Source organism: Telopea speciosissima, chromosome 2 (genome assembly GCF_018873765.1).
Source record: "Telopea speciosissima isolate NSW1024214 ecotype Mountain lineage chromosome 2, Tspe_v1, whole genome shotgun sequence".
NCBI classification, from domain to species: Eukaryota; Viridiplantae; Streptophyta; class Magnoliopsida; order Proteales; family Proteaceae; genus Telopea; species Telopea speciosissima.
In genome coordinates this window covers 46,975,176-46,996,890 of record NC_057917.1, presented here as the reverse complement: position 1 = coordinate 46,996,890, position 21,715 = coordinate 46,975,176, and the positions used below count along the sequence as shown (strand labels likewise).

Sequence of the window (21,715 nt, the reverse complement as noted above, 5' to 3'; positions counted from 1 at the left end):
ATCGGTGGATACATCTTGGTATCGGTCGGTGTCGATACGATACTTACCGATACGTATCTATTTTTTAAAAAAATATAATGTCTCAACTGTATCAAAATATATCGACCGATACATGTCGATACGTCTCGATACTTAAATGAACTTGTGTTTTTTCAGTTTTTCCAACAGAACACGAACCAAAGACTCTCTAGTGGAAAAAACCTTGTCCAGCCAAGGGAAAACCCCCAAAATCAAGCTTCAAACCATTTTTTGACCAAATCTGTTGAGGGTTTCAATTCCTTTGTGAAAAAGGACTTTAGAAGAGGTGGAATCACATTCTTTGCTGCATCCAACAACCTAGATTCGAAGATTGAAGGTGTTTTTGAAGGGAAAGGTAGGGTTTTAAAAAACACTTGATTTTTTGGTTTAAATCTTTGATTTTAGTTCTTTTTTTTTTTTTACTATGATTCAAAGAGAATAGGTTAAACTAAGTTAGTGATATATTCTTTGTATACATTTGCAAAGATTTGAACTCCAATCTTTGCATTTTTCACCCAAAATCGAAAATTGCTTCTCAAATTGATTTTTTTTTATTTCTTCAAAAAATTTCAACCAATGCTTATGTGTATAATATATGTATAACATAATGTACAGATCTATCACTTTGCATCAAGATTATATTTTTACCCTATAATCTATAAATTTTTTTTTCTATTTTCTAAAATTATAAAATACTTACAAAAATGGAAAAAATTCATGATTTTTTCATCTTTACTCTTTCATTATAGTTTGATAAAAAGTCTCAATCGTTGAAATACATGAGAAGACTTCGATTCATATTATTTGTATGCTAATGTATTATATTATATTATTATGTCACTTTTTTAATTTCTAAAAAATTAAATAAGGTGAAACTAATTGTGAAAAATATAAAAATGATTAAAGTTTGCTTAATATAATTTGCTAAGTACATGCAATGCATAAAATGCATTATATAGACATGTACTTGTATAAATTATTGGTATGGATTTTAATATAGTTTAATACCTATATAGTTATCTACTTATCTTTGGTGTTTAGGATGATGCTGTGACAACAAGACATTGGGTGGTCTTATTGTACCAAGATAAACACCAACAGATTGCATATACAGTGTAACTTCTGTGACACTCAACATCTTGGAGTTGGGGTAATTCAACAAAAAGAACACATGGTAGGAGGATATGGAAATGTTGCCAAGTGTACAAAGTGCCCTGTAGAGCTAAGCAGGGCAATGCAAAAACACCTTAAAAATTAAAAAAGAATCCACCCAAGCACCTGAGGATGAGGATGTTTTGGTGGAAAATTTGATGGACGATTTTGAAACTTATGAAGGATCGGATATGGAAGCGGAGGAGGACCCAAAGTTGGCATGGGCGATGGGGCAATCAAGACTGGAAGCAAGAGAGAAACAGTGGAGAGCTGAGCAATTGGTAAGAAGTCAATCAGCTCGACCCCAATGCCAGGGCCCTGTAGATATTGTTGTTGGCTCCTCTTGTCGTCCATTTGTAGGTAAGGGTAAGGAGCCTGCTGGCCTTAATAGAGCAACCAGTGTCAAGGAAATGTTTGACCGGTTTACTAAGAGTGGTAAGGGTAAGAGAAAGAAGAGCCCAGATATCAGAGACATGGATCCTAATGTCAACAGACCAAGAGATGATGACCAACAGAGGATTGAAGAAAGCTTTCCCAAAACTTTGAGTAAAAGGATAGGTAGAGCAATCTCTAGATGGTTCCATAGTTCCATGATTCCACCACATAAGGCCAAAGATCCCCACTTCAAGGCCATGGTAAAGGAGATTCAGCGATGTGGAAAAACTGTTAAGCCACCCACACCTTATAAGATTGTTGGGCCTTACTTGGATGATATTGTCCAAGAAGTGCATGAGTATGTTGAGAGGTTCAAGGAGAAGTGGCCATTATATGGAATGACCATCATGTGTGATGGATGAAGTAGACCAACAAGATTATCCATCATCAATTTCCTTATCTACTATGACTGAAAGACGATATTCCACAAGTTGATCAATGCATCAAGTGAAATGAAAGATGCCCATTACTTGTATAAGTTAATGGATGAAGTTGTGGAGGAGGTAGGAGAAGAAAATGTTGTCCAGTTAGTAACTGACAATGCAGCAAAATTTAAAAAGGCTGGTCAGTTGCTTATGTTGAAGAGGCAACATCTATTTTGGATACCATGTGCGGCTCATTGTATAGATTTGATGTTCAAGAACATAGGAGAATTGCCAAAGGTCCAACAGTTGGTTGGTAATGCAAGGAAGATCACCAACTTTATTTATAACCATAGTTGGGTGTTGGCATTGATGAGAAGTCTCACAAAAGGGGATTTAGTGAGGCCTGGTACCATAAGATTTGCAACAAATTACATTGAAATTGACAACCTCATTTCCCAAAAGGATGGACTGCTTAAGATATTCACTTCTGCTGACTGGATGACTAGTAATTATGCAAGGTTTGAAATTAGTAGATATGTTCAAGACCTTGTCACCTCCTCAAAGTTTTGGGACATGATGCATCGACTTGATATGATTATGCACCCACTCTTTTGTTTTCTTCAAGATGTTGATGGATAAAGAGCAAACCATGGGTAAGATGGTAGCGCTCATGCAAAAGGTTAAGAAGAAGATACATGATGATAACCCAACATCAAGCAAGAAGTATTTGAAGATTATAACCGATCGATGGAAAAAGATGCTAGTTCAAGATGTTCATTGGGCAGGTAATCTTATAACTCATCCTTATGTAGATGAATTTGGTTTCATTTTAAACACTTACTAAGTTACTATTTGTTTATTAGTATTCTAGGTTTCTAATCATCAACTACAAACCATATGCAACATATTATTTGAATCTGGATATTCAATACAACAATGATATAAGGTGTAGACCGGATCTATTGAGTACCCTAAGAAATGTTGTCAACAGATTGGAGCCAAATGTGGCCAAAGCCACACTTGCCATGGAAGAGGTTAGTAATACATTAATTGTATAAAAAATTGAAACCAATAATATGTCAAATAACAGTTTCAGTGGTGATTGGTGAAATAATATTTTAATACCTCTCAAGGCTAAGTATTTTCGGGAGGCCACTCGTGGTTTTGCTGATAGAATGGCTATCCATGCTAACGCTTAGGTAAGTTAGGTTTAATAATTTATTATGTTATTTAAAATTTATTTTAAGGTTTTATCTTTTAATGTTCCATTTATTATTGTGCAGCTGCTTGGTGGTTCAATTATGGGGGTACTAGTGCTCCACACTTAATCACAATTGTAATTTGAGTGTTATCCTTGACAGCATCCTCTAGTAGCTGCGAATGTAACTGGAGTACATTCGGGTTGAAACACACCAAACACTACAATCGTCGTAGTTATTCAAAGTTGGAGAAGCTAGTGTATGTCCATTACAACATGAAGCTGAAGCTTAAATATTTAGAGTTGAAAAGAGAAGGAGATGAAGTAGATGTCAATCCAGTCGACATCAACGACCTACTTGACAATGAAGATCTAGTTAGAACATGGATAGAGGACACTAATAAGGTATTGGTGATGAATCAATTAAATGAGGATCGTCAGACAACCAAACCTGATCCAATCATAGATAACATCATTCGACAATTGATGATGATGAAACACAGGCACTATCAGAAGATCGTTATCCTAATGTTGAAGAGGATAACAGTAGCCTTGAAGAAGGTTTAATTAGGAGGACGAGGTCAGGTCATCCATATGGAGGAACTCAACAAGATGTTGATGATGATGATGAAGGCGACAATGGTGATGGTGATGGTGGTGGTGGTGGTGGTAGTGATGGTGGTGTTGTTGTTGATGATGATGATGATGATGGTAGTGGCAGTGGTGATGGCCATTGGTGATAGTAGTGGTGCTGGTGGTAGTGGTGGTGGTGCTGGAGGTAGTGGTGGTGCTGGTGGTAGTGGCAGTGGTGGTGGTGGCCATTCGGCTTTACAACATTATGTTGGGATGCAGTTCACATGTGAGGCAGGACACACACATGCTACCCAAGATACTCATCATGGAAGTCACCATTAGACTTACAGTTGGAAGGGCAAGGCGGGCAAGCATTCCCACGAAGGCCACAATCCATATGATAGTGATGTGCTTATGAGTGGTATGGAGTTACTTAGCATTAGTTCTAATCATGCTAATGCTTCATCAGGCCATGGGCGTTATGCATCGAGTTCTTCTTTGGGCTATATACATGGGGCTTCTATAGGGTATGAAAGTCATGGATACGAGTGTCACACCCCTATCCCGACAAGGGATAAAGTACAATATCGGGTATGATTGGGGTGACAAGCGTCATCCCACCTCACCGCCAAGATCTCGATGCGGGCCAACTCACAACCATAAACCAATATTAAATTACAATGATATCGAGTGCGAAAGACAAAGGAATATTACATTCCGAGATAGGTCAAAGTTTGCGGAAGCGCAAATGAAATAATTATAAGATGTTCATTGGCTAATGATAATAAGTAATATAGTTACAAAATTCCTATGATCATCAAGTAGCTACCAAAAAGGTAAAACATCAAAATTTATACAAAGCACAAGGCTCTCAATAATAACAAAACGGGACGATCCCAAGTAATAAATGCGGCCGTAGGCACAATCATCATGGGCAACCATCACCATGATCCTCGATCCGGTCTTTGGCTCCACGGTAATCATCCGTATCAAAATCTAAAAAGAATGTGTATACGGGGTTAGCTCCACCGAGCTAGTGAGAGAGAAAAGGGGATGCACAATCACACAATCACAAATAGGCCATGGTGCATGCCATTATTAATTCATTTACTACCTAACACACAATGCTAAGTCAATGGGTATATGCTACTGTAATAACTCGGGAAGGCACTATGGATCCTTCCATTTTCACCACAATGTAACCTCAATTATTACTATAGGGCCCGCACCGATCGTAGCCATCACCACCCGCAGGCGCAGACCCCGATAACCATTACTACCCCTGGCACGGCTCTCTCTTACTCCTCGTGCAAAGGCAGTGCTTCGCTACCTGCACCTAAATCCCCGTTGGTAAGGGTCAGTAGCATAAGGAATCGAGCCTAACCACGATATTCTACATGAATCCTATCGTGTTGAGAGGTACATCCGGTGTGTTAACGTCCCATTCCATCTAACATAACACCGGTACCGCACAACACGACGCATACAGGCAAGAATGAGATGTAATATACAATTCCACGTAATCACGGGGTTCCGTGCAGATTTCCTTCACGCACCGTAACCCAACATAAATCCATATCCTCCTAATCATCATCATCATCATCATCGAATAAGAATAAATGCAAATATGCAATCATGCTTGAATGATAATGTCACAATATAATTCATAAATGCATGAATAAGCAATAGTAAACAAGCTCGAGATAGTCACCCAAACCCACTCACCAATTACTTCAAATAGAATTTGTATAAGCACAATGATTTCCGTTCAAAATCACTCCATTGCACATATGTTGGTGCGTATGGAAGTGAATAAGAGTGTGAGAGAGTGTAGGGGAGGCCTCATAGAGAAACCCCACAGTTTACATAAGTTATAGGCCTTGAAAACAACATTCCCATTTGGTTCTTTAAGTTCCAAGGGTCTAGGGAGGGGGTGTCCTATGATCTATTAAGGTCTTAGAAGTACCCATCATCAAATGATTGAGGGATTTAAAGGATCAAAAGCTCAAAAATCCAGTTTGGGGTTTCCTTTGGTGGTTACTGACTTTAAAATCAAATAGATTCAAGAAGAGGTCAAATAGAGGTCTTTATAGGATGTAATACATTAATAGAGTCCCAAAAACATAGCTTAGGATAAACCATTTGGTTCCAAGAGGAAACCCAAACTCAAGACTGAAATTAGGTGAGCCATCTAAGCTCAAAAAGAAGGACATGGAGGGCCATCCAAGCTCAACCGAAAAGAGAAAAGAGAAGGGAGAGAGGTAAAAGTGTTCTTGGCCTACCTGATTTGAGATACACAAGAGGTCCTCCTTGTAGACCCAAGCTCAAGCAGCCGATCTCACCTTCTTCTCCTTCTTCTCCTCCTTCTTCTCCTCCTTGCTACCTCCTCTCTTCAAAGCTCTCCTCTCCTTTCACGATTAGGTTAGGAAAGAAAATGAGAAAGACTAAGGAATAGCCCTAGCTCTTATATTTATAGATGTGCCTTACTAAGGCCTGTTTAGCTAGGGCCTCTTAGCTATAAATCTAGGGCTTGTTTGGGTAGGATAGTTTAAATGCCCACTTAGGTGTTGTTTGGGTAGGGTCTCTTAATGAACCACAAACATATTACCCATCTAAACTCATTACCCACCTAAACTCAATTAAACACCATTAAGACACAACTTGGGCCCAATGGGCGCCATTTTAGAATAAAGCTTGGGTCTTGTTTGGCTAAGATCTTTTAATGTCTAAAGTACATTAACCTATTTCAAGCATGACTTAGGCCCAAGGGCCCACTTAAGAGGTCACCAAAATAGAAGGGAGGCTAAGGTAGTAGTTAACCACGACAAGGCACCAACAGCATCCTCAATAAAGGGCATGTGGGTCCCACATAAGGTCTCACTCAATTAGCCACAGCAACAGCATCGGATGCAGGGTCGGATGCACATAGGACCCAACATCCTATGCAATAGAAAGGGTAGATAAAGTATCAAAAAGATCTGGGCTTGGACCCACACCTCAGGGACTTTAAGGGGAAGGAAACAAGCAAAAAAATAGGTTTAGTAATTTACCATTTGACCATCATGGCGAAAGACACACTGGCAAACAGGGCAGCATAGTCTACTCACCACGAGGATAAATAATAAACAAATAGGCTCTGGGGTGCGGGTGTAACACAGAGAGGCACAACCACAACCTAGTGCTTTCACGACATTAGCCACTCCAGATCAGTACACACGATTCTACAATGAGTGGGAGAGTCACTACCATCAGTATTTTGACTGGGCTCAGTATTGTGCTTATGTTCGGTCAGTACATAACATCATCCTAGTTGCTCTTATTCTTGAAGACCCTTACAGACATGACTTTGATCCACCCCGGCATTATTCATGGAAACAGAGTGACTCTACATGTAAGAAATCTCAAGTTTTAATCTTCTATAACAATTTCAAAATGTTGCACTTGTCTGGTTATACATTATTCACAATTCTTAGTGTATATGCATGATATATGACATAAATTGCTTGTTTATATTATTTTTTTGTGTCCAAAAGTGTATTTCCATGTGTATTTTGATCATTTTCATGTATTTCTACACCGATCAATACGTATCTCCGATACGATACGATACGTCTCTTAAAATCTTTCGATACGATACCCAATACCGATACTTTAAACCTTGGATTCAAAGGCTTCAGCTTAAATGGTTGAGGTCCCAAATGGGGTTAGTCAGCTAAGAGCCAACTCTCTTTGCAACATCCATTAAAGAGAATATACTCTTCGGTAAAGAAGATGCCACAATGGAAGAAGTTGTTGGAGCTACTGAAGCTGCCAATGCTCATAGTTTCATAAGTCCATTGCCTTAAGGATATAATGCCAAGGTTGACTTTATAGTCGTAGTCCAAGTATAAGGATCTTTAATTTAATTGTGGAACACTAAATCACTTGTGAACAATAGGTTGGTGAGAGGGGGTTGCAGATTTTGGGAGGTCAGAAACAGAGGATAGCCATCACGAGAGCAATAATCAAAGCCCCTCGAATCCTTCTCTTAGATGAGGAAACAAGCACCTTGGACTCGAGTCTAAATGGATCATTCAAGAAGCACTGGACAAGGCAGCAATGGAGTGAACAACGATCATGATCACCCACAGACTCTCCATAATTTGCAATGCTGACATGATTGTTGTGGTGCAAAACAGATAGGTTATGGAGACTGGATCTCATGACGAGTTAATCCAGGACAAGAACGAGTTGTATTCCTCACTCGTCCAACTCCAACAGGCCGAGAATAAGACACAAGATGCCACCACCAAAGCGTCGACCACGTCATCCAACCTTAACCTTGTTGATTACAAGAACAACCACAATAGTCGGAGAAGCTCCGTAATGACCCTTAGGTTGAGATCTGCAAGTTCAGCAGAGAACAAAGACGATAGCGGTTTTGCTGCATCTGAGGAAAAGAAAAGCTCACCCATTCCATTTTTTTGGAGGATGTTGCTCCTGAATCTTCCGGAGTGGAAGCAAGCGAGCCTAGGATGTGTGAGCGTGATGCTTTCAAGGGGTGCATCTGGTGTACGCGTTCATGATGGGGAGTATGATATCAATGTACTTCTTGATCGACCACAGAGGGAGAAAGTTGTAGACAAGGAATTATTCGTTGTCCTTCGTGTCACTAGTGTTGTTTACGTTGTTAATTAACACAATGCAACACTATAATTTCCAAGCCATGGGTGAGTATCTGACGAAGAGGGTGAGGGAGAGAATGTTATCTAAGATACTCACTTTCGAGGTTGGCTGGTTCGATCAGGTTGAGAACTCTACTGATGCTGTTTGTTCCAGGTTCAACAAGGATGCCAATACGGTATCTCTCTCTATCTAATAAACCAACTTCTTTTTATTTCTTTTTAATATAAGAACTAACAACTGTTTTCAGGTGAGATCATTGGTGGGGGATCGAATGGCTCTCCTTTTGTAGACCTTCTCGGTCGTAACTACTGCTTGCACCATGAGCCTATTTATATCATGGAGGCTTACGCTCGTGATGATTGCCGTCCAACTGTTGATCATCGTTTGTTTATACATCCGATGGGTCCTACTCAAGAGCATGTCCAAGAAGGCCATCAAAGCACAACAGGAGAGCAGCAAACTCACTGCCGAAGCCGTCTCCAATATCCGTACTATTACAACCTTCTCTTCTCAGGCACGGATACTCAGTATACTGGATCGGGCCCAAGAAGACCCACGAAGAGAGAACATTCGCCAATCGTAGTTTGCCGGCATCGGACTGGCCGTCTCCCCATCGCTCATGTTCTGTATTTGATCCTTTGACTTTTGGTACGACAGAAGGCTCATCTCCCACGACTACATCACCTCCAAGGTCTTCACCTAGACCTTCTTGATCTTGGCTAGCACCGGCTATGTCATCTCAGAAGCCGAAGCCATGACCACTGATTTACCTAAAGGAGTTGATGTTGTCACCTCGGTTTTCTTAGTGCTAGACTGGGTCTCCCACATCGAGCCAGATAACCAAGAGGATTGCAAACACCAGAACTTGACGGGGCTCATTAAGATTGAGATTGTTTACTTTGCTTACCCAGCCAGATTCGACATCCTCATTCTCAAGGGCTTATCTCTCAACATCGAAGCCAGGAAATCAATGGCTCTGATGGGTCAAAGCGGCTAAGGGAAGTCAACCATCATTGGCCTAATTGAGAGATTCTATGACCCACTGAAAGGAACGGTGAGAATCGACGGAAGAGACATAAAATCTTACCATCTGAGATCCTTGAGGAAACACATCGTGTTGGTGAGCTAAGAGCCGACACTGTTCGCTGTTACGATCAGGGAGAACATAGAGTACAGCGGAGCTGGAGCTTTGGGGAAGGTGGATGAATCGAAAATCATATAAGCAGCAAAGGCAGCAAACGCTTACTATTTCATAGCCTCGTTGAAGGATGGGTATGAAACCCAGTGCGGGGACAGAGGGGTGCAATTGTCCAGAGGGCAAAAGTAGAGGATAGCAATAGCAAGGGCAATACTGAAGAACACAGCGATGCTGTTGTTGGACGAGGCGACGAGTGCGCTGGATAGCCAATCGAAGGTGATGGTGCAAAAGGCATTGGAGAGGCTAATGGTTGGAAGGACGATCATGGTGGTGGCTCATCATCTCAACACTATTAAGAACTAAGATCTCATAGCGGTGTTGGAGAAGGGGAAGGTGGTGGAGGAAGGAACTCATTTCGTGCTTTTGGCCAAGGGACCCATTGGGGCTTATTATTCCCTCATCAGCCTTCAACGCACGATGCCAATGCTAACTTAAAATATATGCTGGGCACAGTTCGGATTCATCAGAGGTTGGTTAGTTGGTTTACTGCTGATGTCATTATAGTCTAAAGGTTTTTAATCTTTTTATAATAAAAAAAATTAGATTAAGATGGAAAAATATTTACAGTGTCTCCTTATAGTACAACATGTTTTTTTTGTTTTTGGGCAATCAAATATTTATTGAAAATTTCAGCAGGGTACAAAGTGGAGAGAGAAGAGACTACTTCCCCTAAAAGGGAGGTGTTACGTACATAATTTGCGGAGTGGTGGGTAATGAGATGAAAGTTCTATCTACTTTAAGGATACAGGCTGAATTAAAATGTTTGAGAAGAGACAATAATGTCAAAAACTAAACCAAAAATCTCCCATGGCCAAGGTTGCTTGTGTCGAAGATAATCCACCATGTTTTGGCAATCTGTCCAAATTTCCAGAGCTATTCTTTGTCTTCCTAGAGATATTGAATTTGTGATTCCTTAAAGGATACCTCTGGCTTCTGTTTCCTTTGTAGATTCTGTTTCATCAAAGTTCACATTGCAGATATGATATTCTTGTTAGTAATGAGAATGGAAGTCCATGCTCCTTTTTTGGATGTTTGGTCATAGCTTCCATCAGAGATTAAAATTAATTTGTCTTCTGAGGGTAGATCTAGGTAGAAATTCAGTGGGTTCAAACATCCATTTACCACATCTGGTTCAATTGGTTCATTTATGAACGGTGAAAATTTGAGATCATATTCCCATCGTTTAATCAGGTTTAAAATTCTGATGGGGTCAGGTTTAATGTTTTGGAAATTGGCTTGGTTTCTGTCTTGCTAAATGAAATATGAGGTAATGCAAGCAACACTGATGATGTACTGTTTTTTGTGATGTGTTGAAGCATGTGTTGGTAATGAAATGCTCAACCAATTCAGGTACATTTGAAGCTTCCAAGAACTCAGTTTGGATACCAAGGAACCTGCTGCCCAAATTCTTTTTGTGAAGGGACAAGATATAAAAAGGTGCCAGTCGGTTTATTGATTGTGGTTGCAAAGAAGGCAAGCATTGTCAATAGGTATAAATCCTTGCAGTCTAGATTTGGAAGAGAGTCCACCCTTAAGGAGTTTCCAGGCAAAGGTTTTGAATTTTGGGTCTATGCTTAACTTCCACAAAAATTTCTAAAGAGACCTATGATTATCATGATTAGATTGCATGATGAAAGCTGCGGCAGCTTTGGTTGTCAAGGAGCCAGATTTGGTGAGTGGTGTGAACATGAAATCTTTATGTGGGTATCTGGAGATAGGAATGTTCAGGATATGTTGGGCTATGTTTGGGGGAAAAGTTTGTGGATAAGGGTTTGGTTCCAACTTCTATCGATCATTATTTCATGGACCTTCTCAAAAAGAGGGTGGGGTTGAGATGATGTGGGTATGGTATAAGATGCCAGAGAGGGTATCCAAGGATGATTCCAGATATTAATAGATTGACCATCACCATCCTTCCAACAGATCATTTTGGACAGTTCTGAGATTATTTTCTTGATTTAGTTCCAAGTCCAAGTTCCGTTCTTTAGTTTGAGATTCCTATCCAACAAATTAGAGCTTGGAAAATATCTAGATTTAAGAATTCGAACCCACAGTTGGTTTGGTTGGACTAAGATTCTCCATCCTAATTTCATAATGAATGCTTTATTATGTGTAGCAGCGTCTCTAATTCCAAGTCCTCCAAAATGTTTGGGTTTGCAGACATTTGTCCAGGATATGAGGTTAAGGCCCTTTTCACCAGTTTGTTTCCCTTTCCAAAAATTTTCATTAATAGAGTCAAGATTCAAAGTGATAGATTTTGGAAAAGGGAAACAATTCATAAGAAAAGATGGGACAGAATTTAGAACATATTTGATGAGTAAAGTTCTGCCCGCTTGAGAGAGCATGTGGATCTTCCAATTTGAGAGCTTTGTTTTGACTCTGTGGATTATGCTCCTCAAGCAACTAGATTTAGAGGAAGATGGAAGGAGCGGGGCACCTAAGTAACTGAAATCTTGTGTCATTTCTTTGATTCCCAAAATATTTTTTATGGAGGATCTTAAGGGAGCAGGGGTATTGGGACTGGAAAAGATGCTACTTTTAGCAAAATTTATTTGTTGTCCAGAAAGGTCTTCAAAGAGTCCAATGATGGATTTAAGTGTAGTGACATCTTCTTTGGTCGCTCGACAGAAAAGAGCGTATCGTCAGTGAAAAGAAGATGAGTAATTTCAGGTGCGTTTCTGGCCACTTTAATGCCTTTGAAAAGGTTAAGCCTGATAGACATTAAGAAGACGGGAGAGGCATTCCATAACAGTGATAAAAAGAGATGGACTCAAAGGGCAGCCTTGTCTAAAAACCCTCTGGAGGGTTCAAAGAAATTGAAGCCTGTTCCCTGAAGTTTATTGGAAAAAGAACAGGCAAAGAGAATGCAGATCATATCACACCAATGATTATCAAACCCCAAGAATTCAAGAATTGACCAAATAAAGCCCCATTCAATCCTGTCATAGGCTTTAGACATGTCAAGTATAAGGGCTAAAAAACCTATTTTTCCTTTTTCTTGTTTTTTAAGAAATGGAAAATCTCTCGGGCAATCATGATGTTGCCAGAGATTTGTCTTCCTTTGACAAAAGCAGATTGGAAAGGTGACATGAAGGAATTTAGGAATGGTTTTAGTCTGTTTGCTATGATTTTTGAAATAATCTTGTATGTGACATTGCACAGACTAATGGGTCTAAATTCCTCAACTTTATTTTCTCCCGCTTTTTTTTGGAATAAGAGCAATGAGAGTATGGTTTGATGTGGGAGGTAGTGTGTGATTTAGAAAGAAATCATGTATCAATTTAAAAATATTGGTCTTTATAAGTTCCTAGTTATGTTGGTCGAAAAACGCTGGAAAACCATCCATTCTTAAGGCTTTGATAGCACCTATGCTAAAGACTGCATTCTTGATTTCTTCTTCAGAAGGGAGAGAATTGAGAGAGATTGTCAGAGGGGGAGATGATAGGATTGAAAATACTTTCAACAAAGGAGGGATCAAGACGGTCGACAGAATTGAAGAGGTCATGTAGGTAATCAATAAATTTGGAAGCAATCAGGGGGGATCAGTGATCATATTGCCCTGTGAGTCGATGAGGTGAAGAGAGGAGTAAACTCAGAGGTTACAATTATCCACAGAATGGTAGTATTTGATATTCCTGTCCCCGTCACTAATGTAAGAGTCTTGATTTTTGCATCCAAAAAAGTTCTTCAGACTCGAGGATGAGGTTGAGATTTTGTTCAGTTTCTTTGATGAGGTGAAAAGAAATCTCGTCAGGGGGTTGGGATTCTAAATTTAGAAGTTTGTCGAACAAGCTTTGTTTTAGGTAACCCTAGGATCCCGAGCTCCTTAAAAACCCAATAGAATAGAAAGACGTGCAACATTTTGGCAAGGAATTATCATCAGGATTAGAAAGCTTAGTTTCACACAAGAACAATAAATCAGGTTTCCATTTATTCATATGAGAAGAGAGGGCTCTTCAGGTGGACCTAGAACAGAGTCCACGAACATTCCAACTAAAGATGAACATGGTGGAAAGGAAGTGAATTGGTTCGAAAAGAAAAATGTTTAGAAATTTTAAGCAACAACAAAGAAATAGATAAAAATAAGCAATAACAACAATGAAATAATCATGAACAGAGAAATTTACCGCAGAAGAAGAAGGGGTTGACTCCTTGTCCTCAGCTCGCAGACCCGCCTCAGCGCCAACCTTAGGATCCTCACCAATTCTGATGTTTCTCTTTTTTTTTGTGAAAAGTGGTGTGTTTCCACTTCTGTCTTCAGTTCACAAACCCAGTCTTTCATTTGGGCCGAGAGAATGTCTGGTGATTTAGAGATGTTGAGGATATCGACAGAAATTTTTTGGAAGATTTTGAGCTCAATGGAGTCATCGTCTTTGTCCTCGTCAGAGGTGGAAGATCTCTTCCTTTCCTATTTTCTTTGAGGTTTTTGATAGAGGGATCTTTGGTAGAACCGTGGGTCTACTTGCTGGTCCAGATGCTCTTTATAAGGTGCTTGTTGGGTACAGTCTTGGGGAGGAACCGTAGATGCCATCCTTTCAGGGGATTTTGGGTTTCAGCAGGCTATTGAAGTAGCAGGAGGGTGTGGGAAATTAGGGTTAGATTGGGTTTGTGTTGGAGAGTTGGCGGAAGGTGTTGGAATAGGTGTCAGTGTGATGTTAGGAGTTAGGGTAGAAGGTAGGAGGTAATTTATGGTGATACAGGTCGGTTGATTAAAATTGTGACTAGGGAATTGGGTTAAAGTAATTGTTTTGTCCGAGTTTTGGGTGTTGTGTGTTTGTTTGGGTTGGTCAGGTATTGGGGATGTGGGGTGGGGTTTTAAAAGGATGTTGTTCAAGGTTATGACGAGGTGGTGATGGTGAGGTGGCTGGTTTGTGGTTGGGGTGCACATGATCCATACAAAAAGGTGAGGAGGAGGTAGATGATTTTTGGTTGAGTTGAACAGACAGTATGGATTGAGTGATTGATGGCATTACAAGGATGGCAGCAATGTTTGCATCTGGGCATTCAGGGAAAAGTTCCTGAACTTTTATGGCTTCTAAGGAGTTTGGATTATCAAAAGTAGCAGGGTTTCCCGGACATTGAGAGGAGTAGTAGGTTAGCCTTCCACAATGGTTACAGAGGAGGTAGAGTTCATATTTGACACTGACTGGGTGGATGACTCCATCAAGGGTAAAGAAGTTGGTAGAATTAATGATAGATTGTCGTTTGGGAAAGAGGATTTTAACTCTTGCAGAAGAAGCTGGAAGATTGAAGGAGGATGGATTCATGGAAATGGAAAGAGGGGATCCTATACTAGAAGCAACCTTGAGAATATCTTTTTCAATGAAACAGGATGGAGGGATTGAAATGAGTTGAATCAAAATAGTGAAGAAATTGTTGTTTTCCTTGAAGCCTTTGGAATATGGTGGATCAACAAAAAGGTATAGTAGGGATTGACTGTACCACCAAGGTTGGAGGTCAAGGACATACATCTTATCCTGGATATTGTAGAAGGAAGCTTTGAATTCTCCAGAAATGAGTATTTTAATAGTTTTGGGGTGGAAAGGTTTCCACAGGAAGGCTAAGACGGAGGACATGGATTGGTCAGGTTGGGAGAAACCAACAGCATAGCCGTGAATAGAGAGATAGGAAAGAGCAGAGTGGGAGTTGGAGTTGAGAAAAACATCGGAAGACCGGATAGGTCTCTTGATTCTTTGGGTTCTGAACTTCCTTACATTAAAACATTCTTTTCCTTTCCCTTTGTGCTTTTCTTTATCAGAGATTGATTTTTGTTCCTCGAGATGTCCAAATTGAGAAGGGCTGCAGAAAGCAAGAAGTTTTGCCTTGTTGAGAGACGGTAAAAGTGGTAGAAGTTTTGAAGGTTGTGTAGACGCTGAATTTTATCATCCCGGCGATGATGACAGTAGGACATGGACAGACATGGGTATGAATGACTCATCTTCTTCTTCTTGTTGCTTCTTCTTCTCCTCCTCATCCTCCTGCAACCAATGACCTAACCCATCTACCCACCACGAACCCGACCGGTTTGGATCTCCATTACTCGTAGTTCAGCTTAGAAAGTAAGCATTCGGAAATCGAATCTCTTGTGTGCTTGATATCTTTTTTTTTTTGCTTTGAAGCAATGGCAATGGTTCAGCTTGTTGCAGAGAAGACCTCATCAGGTCAGGAATACAAGGTTAAAGACATGTCTCAAGCCGATTTCGATCGAGCTCGCCAAGGTTGAGATGCCTGGTTTGATGTCGTGCAGAACCGAATTCGGCTCTGTGCAACCCTTTAAAGGAGTTAGGATCCCTGATTCTCTTCACATGACCATTCAAACTTACGTTCTCATCAAAATCCTAACTGCTCTGGGTGCTGAGGTTCGCTGGTGCTCCTGCAACATTTTCTTACAAAGGACCATGTCGTTGCCGTCATCGCTAGTGACAGTGTTGCCGTGTTCGCGTGGAAGGGTGAGACCCTTCTGGAAAACTGGTGGTGCACTGAGATGGCTATTTATTGGGGTCCTAATGGTGGTCCAGATCTCATTGTTGATGATGGTGGTAATTCTACTTTGCTCATCCATGAGGGAGTGAAGGCCGAGAAGGAGTTCGAGAAGACCGGGAAGATGCAAGATCCGGCCTCGACTGATAATATTGAGTTTCAGATCGTGCTTGCGATTATTAGGGATGGGTTGAAGACTGACCCAAAGAAGTATCGCAAGATGAAGTCGACTTTGATTGGTGTTTTTGAAGAGACCACCATTGGTGTGAAGAGACTGTATCAGATGCAAGCTTACGACACATTGCTCTTCCCCGCCATTAATGTCAATGACTCTATTACCAAGAGCAAGGTACCCTTTTTCTTCTTTTAAATCTCATTAATCAGGTCATCTGTTTTACGATCCAGATCTAGGGTTTATCTGCTCTATTTGTCTTTCTCGCCCTTTCTGTACATTTTGAAAATGTTCAATTAATGCTGGTCATTGTACTGCATGGTGGTCTTACGAAACCAGACAGAGCTGCGGTGGAGGGAGGTTCTTCCTCTTCTTCTTTGTCGTCCTCATCAATAGCAGTGGCGGCATCGTCATCTTGTTCGAACCAAGCTGAAAGGCTGAGAAGGTTTCCAAGTTTGGTATTCCGTGGCTCAGGTTCATGGATTTCGCGCTGTAATTCGTTGAGGATAGAAAACAAAGAAAGGATGACTGTTGTCCCCGGTTCTCACAGGGTAAGGGGTTGAAGAGGAAAAAACTGAAATAAAATTACATTAAGGGTATTATGGGGTTTTAGACAATTTGTACATGCCCACGTCATGACTTTTTTAACGATTAGGGTATCGTTGACAGAATCTTTCAAAAGTAGTGGAAGGCATTATTATTATTCAAAACTTGGGGGAGGAGTTTGATATTATGGTTACTTAGAGGGGAGGGGATGATATTTACTCTATTTTTATTAATGATTTTTTTTAGAAGAGGTCATAAACAAAATGAAAAATGATACCAAGACGATCCAAAGATTTTGTAAATTTTGGTTGGGGTGCTGTTCTCTGTGCCGCAGTGCAGACTGCACCCAGGCACATGGGGGTGGGCGCAATGACCACCCTACCCCCTGCACAGGTTGCCCATATGCCTAAGCCTAGCCTGCGCTGCGGCACAGAGAACATTCTCCCATTTCAATTTCCCCAATCCTATTACAATTTAAAGGAAGGGAGACTGTTCTCTGTGCCGCAGCGCAAGCTACGTCCAAACACATGGGCCTGCCACTCCGGGGCCAGGGTGATCATTGTACCCACCTCCATGTGCCTGGGAGCAGCCTACGTTGCGGCACAACACCCCTTAAAGGAACTAGAGTAAAATTGGAACCGAATTCAAATTGGATAACCAAATCGAATTCAACCCGAAGTCAAATTGAATAAACCCAAATCAAAACCGAACCAACCCGAACTGAAAAACCCTTACATGTGACGGTCTTGCCTATTTCTCCTTTTAGGATCTTCGTTGTCCAGGGTTCTGCTCTGTCAAAGGTAACACCGAAGATCCTCTCTCTCTCTATTTCTGCACCTAATGTTTTGTCATATATAATCTTTGATTCAAATCTCTGCTCCCCCTCTCTCTCTCCAGTTCTATCAAACATAGGGAAATTGATGGGTTGAAGGGGAAATTCAAGGTTGTTTGGATTGAAAGAGAAAATTGAAGTTTCGCTTCTAGGGTTTATTGAGCTTCACTCCATTAATCTCTAGTTTTCGGGTGTTTCAAATCACTAGCAACCATGTCTGTAACGGCCGGTGTTAGCGATACAGTTATCGCAATTAGGGATAAGCTCAGAGGGAAGATTGGGCAGACTAAGGTTAAACGGTACTGGCCTGGTAAAGCACCTGAATGGGCAGATGATGCTGATGAAGATGGTGACATTAAGGTGGCAAAGTCTGTTGCCTTGGAGAAAGCCTTCCCTAGACAGGATGAAGATTCGCTTGTTTTTAGGAAAGATGATCCTCGGCTGCGTCGTCTCGCAGAGAATCGGGCTGATAATCGTGAAGAAGTTAGGGCTGATCATCGTCGCATTCGTCAAGCTGAGATTGTTTCCACTGAAGAAGAGGAGAACAGGAGGCAAGAGGGTTTGGATTTAGAGGAGGAGGACGAGGATGCTTTGGAGGAAAGGAGAAGAAGAATTAGGGAGAAATTGCTGCAGAGACAGCAAGAAGAAGCTGCACTTCTTCCAGAAGAGGACGAAGAGGAGGCAGAGGAAGAGGAAGAGGAGGAATCCGAGTATGAGACAGACTCTGAGGAAGAAATGATGGGTATTGCTATGGTGAAGCCTGTTTTTGTTCCTAGGACGGAAAGGGACACCATAGCTGAGCGCGAGCGGCTTGAGGAAGAAGAACGGGCCCTTGAGGAGAAACTGAAAATGAAGTTGGAAGAGAGAAAGATTGAGACTAAACAGATTGTTGTCGAAGAGATCAGGAAGGACGAAGAGATTCAGAAGAATATGGAAGTGGAAGCTAATATTGCTGATGTGGATACTGATGATGAGGTTAATGAAGCAGAGGAATATGAAACTTGGAAGGCCAGAGAGATTGCGAGGATCAAGAGGGACAGGGAAGACCGGGAGGCAATGTTGAAGGAGAAGGAAGAGATTGAGAAGGTGAGGAACATGACTGACGAGGAGAGAAGGGAGTGGGAGAGGAAGAATCCAAAGCCTGCTTCCCAACCCAAGCAGAAATGGAAGTTCATGCAGAAGTATTACCACAAGGGGGCTTTCTACCAGTCTGCTCCTGATGATCATGCCGCAACCGCTGGCACGGATCAAGTCTTCACTCGTGATTTCTCTGCTCCAACTGGGGAGGATAAGATGGATAAAACAATATTGCCCAAGGTCATGCAAGTCAAGCACTTCGGTCGTAGTGGGAGGACTAAATGGACCCATCTTGTCAATGAAGATACAACTGATTGGAACAATCCGTATGTTAACTTGCCTCCTCTTTTTGGTTTTTGAATTCCTAATTTTTTCAGTTATTTGAATTATCAGTTTTGTTTAGTATTCTCTGCATTAATTTTCTAGGCATATATCTTTAGTGCTGTGTTGCTCTGCTTTTCTATCTTCACTTGTGTTTATACATTCCTTTTGATACTCTTAATGTCTAACATATTCCGTTAAGTTCTTCATAGTTCATATATATCAAACTAGGGGGGTGGGGGGAAGACATGGTATTTGATGTAAGATGGCCAACCCTATTCCAAGTTGTGTACCTTGTACGTTTAATAAATTCCTAACTCTCTAAAGTTCCGGAAGTGATGCACCCCAAGAATTGTGTTGATTTGATGGTGATCTTTTGTTTGAAGATTTCATTGGGAAAATTAATATCTGTTTGTGCTTTAGTGAGACAGTTTCTGACCATATACTGTTAGGAATATCAAAGTTGTGCAGTTTTATGCTATTCATAACCAAGTAGTGGCTTATTGTTAGGATGGTTAGTATTGATGAAACATGCAGAACATGTTATTGAACCATACTCAAAGTCTCCACTCAAATATTGGTTTGTCATTTTTGCGTGCGCCCATCTCGGGTGTGTGCATTTGTTTGAGTATAGTCACATTAACATGTGTGTATATGTGTGTGTGTGTGTTTGTTTGTTAGCGAATATGCTTGAATAATTTATCCGTTATTCATTTGGGAACAGATCACATACTTAATAATCTTTGAGGCTACCTTTAGAGGGTTTGGCAATGATGCAACCTCAGGAAACACTGTTTCTTTATCTTAGTCTCTCTCTCCAATTGAATTTCTTCTTTGCGAGATACCCAGGTTTGGGCATTTCAGATTAGTAAACTTGATCAGAACTCCATGTTTTAGTTTAACAGTTGAACCAACTTTTTTAAATTCAGCCCTTTTACCACTCAATTTATTATAAGAAGTCTTAGGTTACAGTTTGAGTGAAATAATTTCCCTGTAAATTCCACTGACTATCTTTTTGTTGACTGTTATGCAGATGGACATATAATGATCCTCTTCGTGCAAAATACAATGCTAAAATGGCGGGGATGAATGCACCAATAGCAAAACCCAAAGGAAGCAAGAAGCTAAAGGAGTGGGAGTCGCGTTGAGTTGCAATAGAGACTTTGCTTTGTAAAATTAGAACTGAGATATTAATCCTAGGTGGCTGTTCTTGAACCTAAATCCAGTGCTGTTTTAGCTCAGTGTAAAAGGACTCAAATTGATCAAGGGCTTCATCTCTCAGAATGTATGTACCAGGGCTGTATCTTTAAAGATATATTTATCCTTCATATAAAAGGTGGAGATTTGCCCTTCACTTATTGGATGATCTATCAGATTGTGACTCTATTTTACAGATTTTTTTTCTATGGTTCCTAATTTTTACATTTAGGTTTTAGAGGTTTCCATCCTCAACTTTTGTTCCTCACAGCCTAATCACTGGAATGATATCCATTTCTCTATCTTAGAATGCTAGTTATTTTTGTAGTTGGGGTTATGCTTGATGACCTTGTGGATGTTCCATGATTGTTGAGTATGGTTAAAGTTTTTTCTGTGCAAAGTCATGTATTTTAGAGTATGGTGACCTTGACCAGTTTGACCAATCGAAGGATTGATCATCTCAATGAATTCCTGATTATTCTGATGAGGGGTTACTTTTGTTGAATTTGCAGCAGCATGAAGACGTAAATTAGTTCTATGAGTGGAATTTGGAGGTAAAGAGGGGCATGGTCCCTCCAAATTGAAAATAATTGAAACTTTTTAGGTATCTCTTGCGATGGTCTTCAACTCACAAACTCAATTTTTACTGAGTGGCTACTTTTCTCCCAATTCATATTCATATATGTCATACCCCCACCTTTTGAGTTCCCTAAGCACTCTCTTTGGGATTCAATCTCCTCTTATTCTCATAGTTGTCATGGCGTCTAGACGACCCAAGGCATTGGAGGGGGTCCAGATGCAAGGGCAACCAAGGCACCTGAATGCCTAGGCGTCGCCTAGACATGTTTATTATAAAGGATCACATGATTAGTGCAAGAGCAATAGGCAGATCTAGTGGTGGCAGTGAAACCAACAGCCTGAGCCGAAGTTGGGCCTTAGCCATTTTAATATATACTTCATAGTTTGGGCATGCTTTCCTTTATATTTGGTGTATATTCTGTCATATTTCAATGTGAATGGTTCCTAAGTTGTGTTTTCTGTGTTATGTAAGACTGTTATCTTTTTATCACCGTACTTTATGGAGTGTCATACTACAAGTCTGTGTACTGGAGTTTTTGGTTGGAGTCTCACAGACTTAATTCTCCCAATGTAACCTTTGCTCTCTTTGGAGTTAAACATAATTGTTTGCAAATGGTTGTGATGCTAATTGTGCACTTTTGTTTGTTAGCAAGAACAGCATAGTTAGTACCTTGCTGGATTTTTCGCCCCTTCTTTTTCAGGCTTCAAGTTATTAAAGAGGGGACATGGAGGAGTTTTTTTTTGAAGCAAGCTCCAAAGGTCCTAATAAACTTCCAGCAGACATCTGGGTTCTGAATCATATCATTTTTTTATCATTAATATTGCGTAAAGTGAGAGTCTTCCTTCTATATACATGGTTTAGACCATTTCTTTAATTCTTTCTTTCATTTTTTTCCTCCTCCCCATA

The 21,715-nt window shown here is 40.5% G+C and overlaps 1 protein-coding gene and 1 pseudogene across 1 annotated transcript; both read left to right on the top strand.

Moving 5' to 3' along the window:
- Positions 1–15,699: 15,699 nt before the first annotated feature.
- On the top strand, positions 15,700–16,478 carry LOC122652592 (annotated as a pseudogene).
- Positions 16,479–17,804: 1,326 nt separating this feature from the next.
- Positions 17,805–20,383, top strand: LOC122652223 (microfibrillar-associated protein 1-like). Its single transcript, XM_043845905.1, has 2 exons — positions 17,805–19,037; positions 20,066–20,383. Exons 1-2 carry the CDS (start codon positions 17,848–17,850, stop codon positions 20,178–20,180), a joined length of 1,305 nt encoding a protein of 434 aa, XP_043701840.1. The 5' UTR covers positions 17,805–17,847; the 3' UTR covers positions 20,181–20,383.
- The last annotated feature ends 1,332 nt before the right edge of the window (positions 20,384–21,715 follow it).

Coding starts and splice junctions, on each gene's coding strand:
- LOC122652223 (XM_043845905.1), top strand. CDS start 17,848: ATGTCTGTAACGGCCGGTGTTAGCGATACAGTTATCGCAATTAGGGAT. Junction 19,038..20,065: donor ACAACTGATTGGAACAATCC/GTATGTTAACTT, acceptor ACTGTTATGCAG/ATGGACATATAATGATCCTC.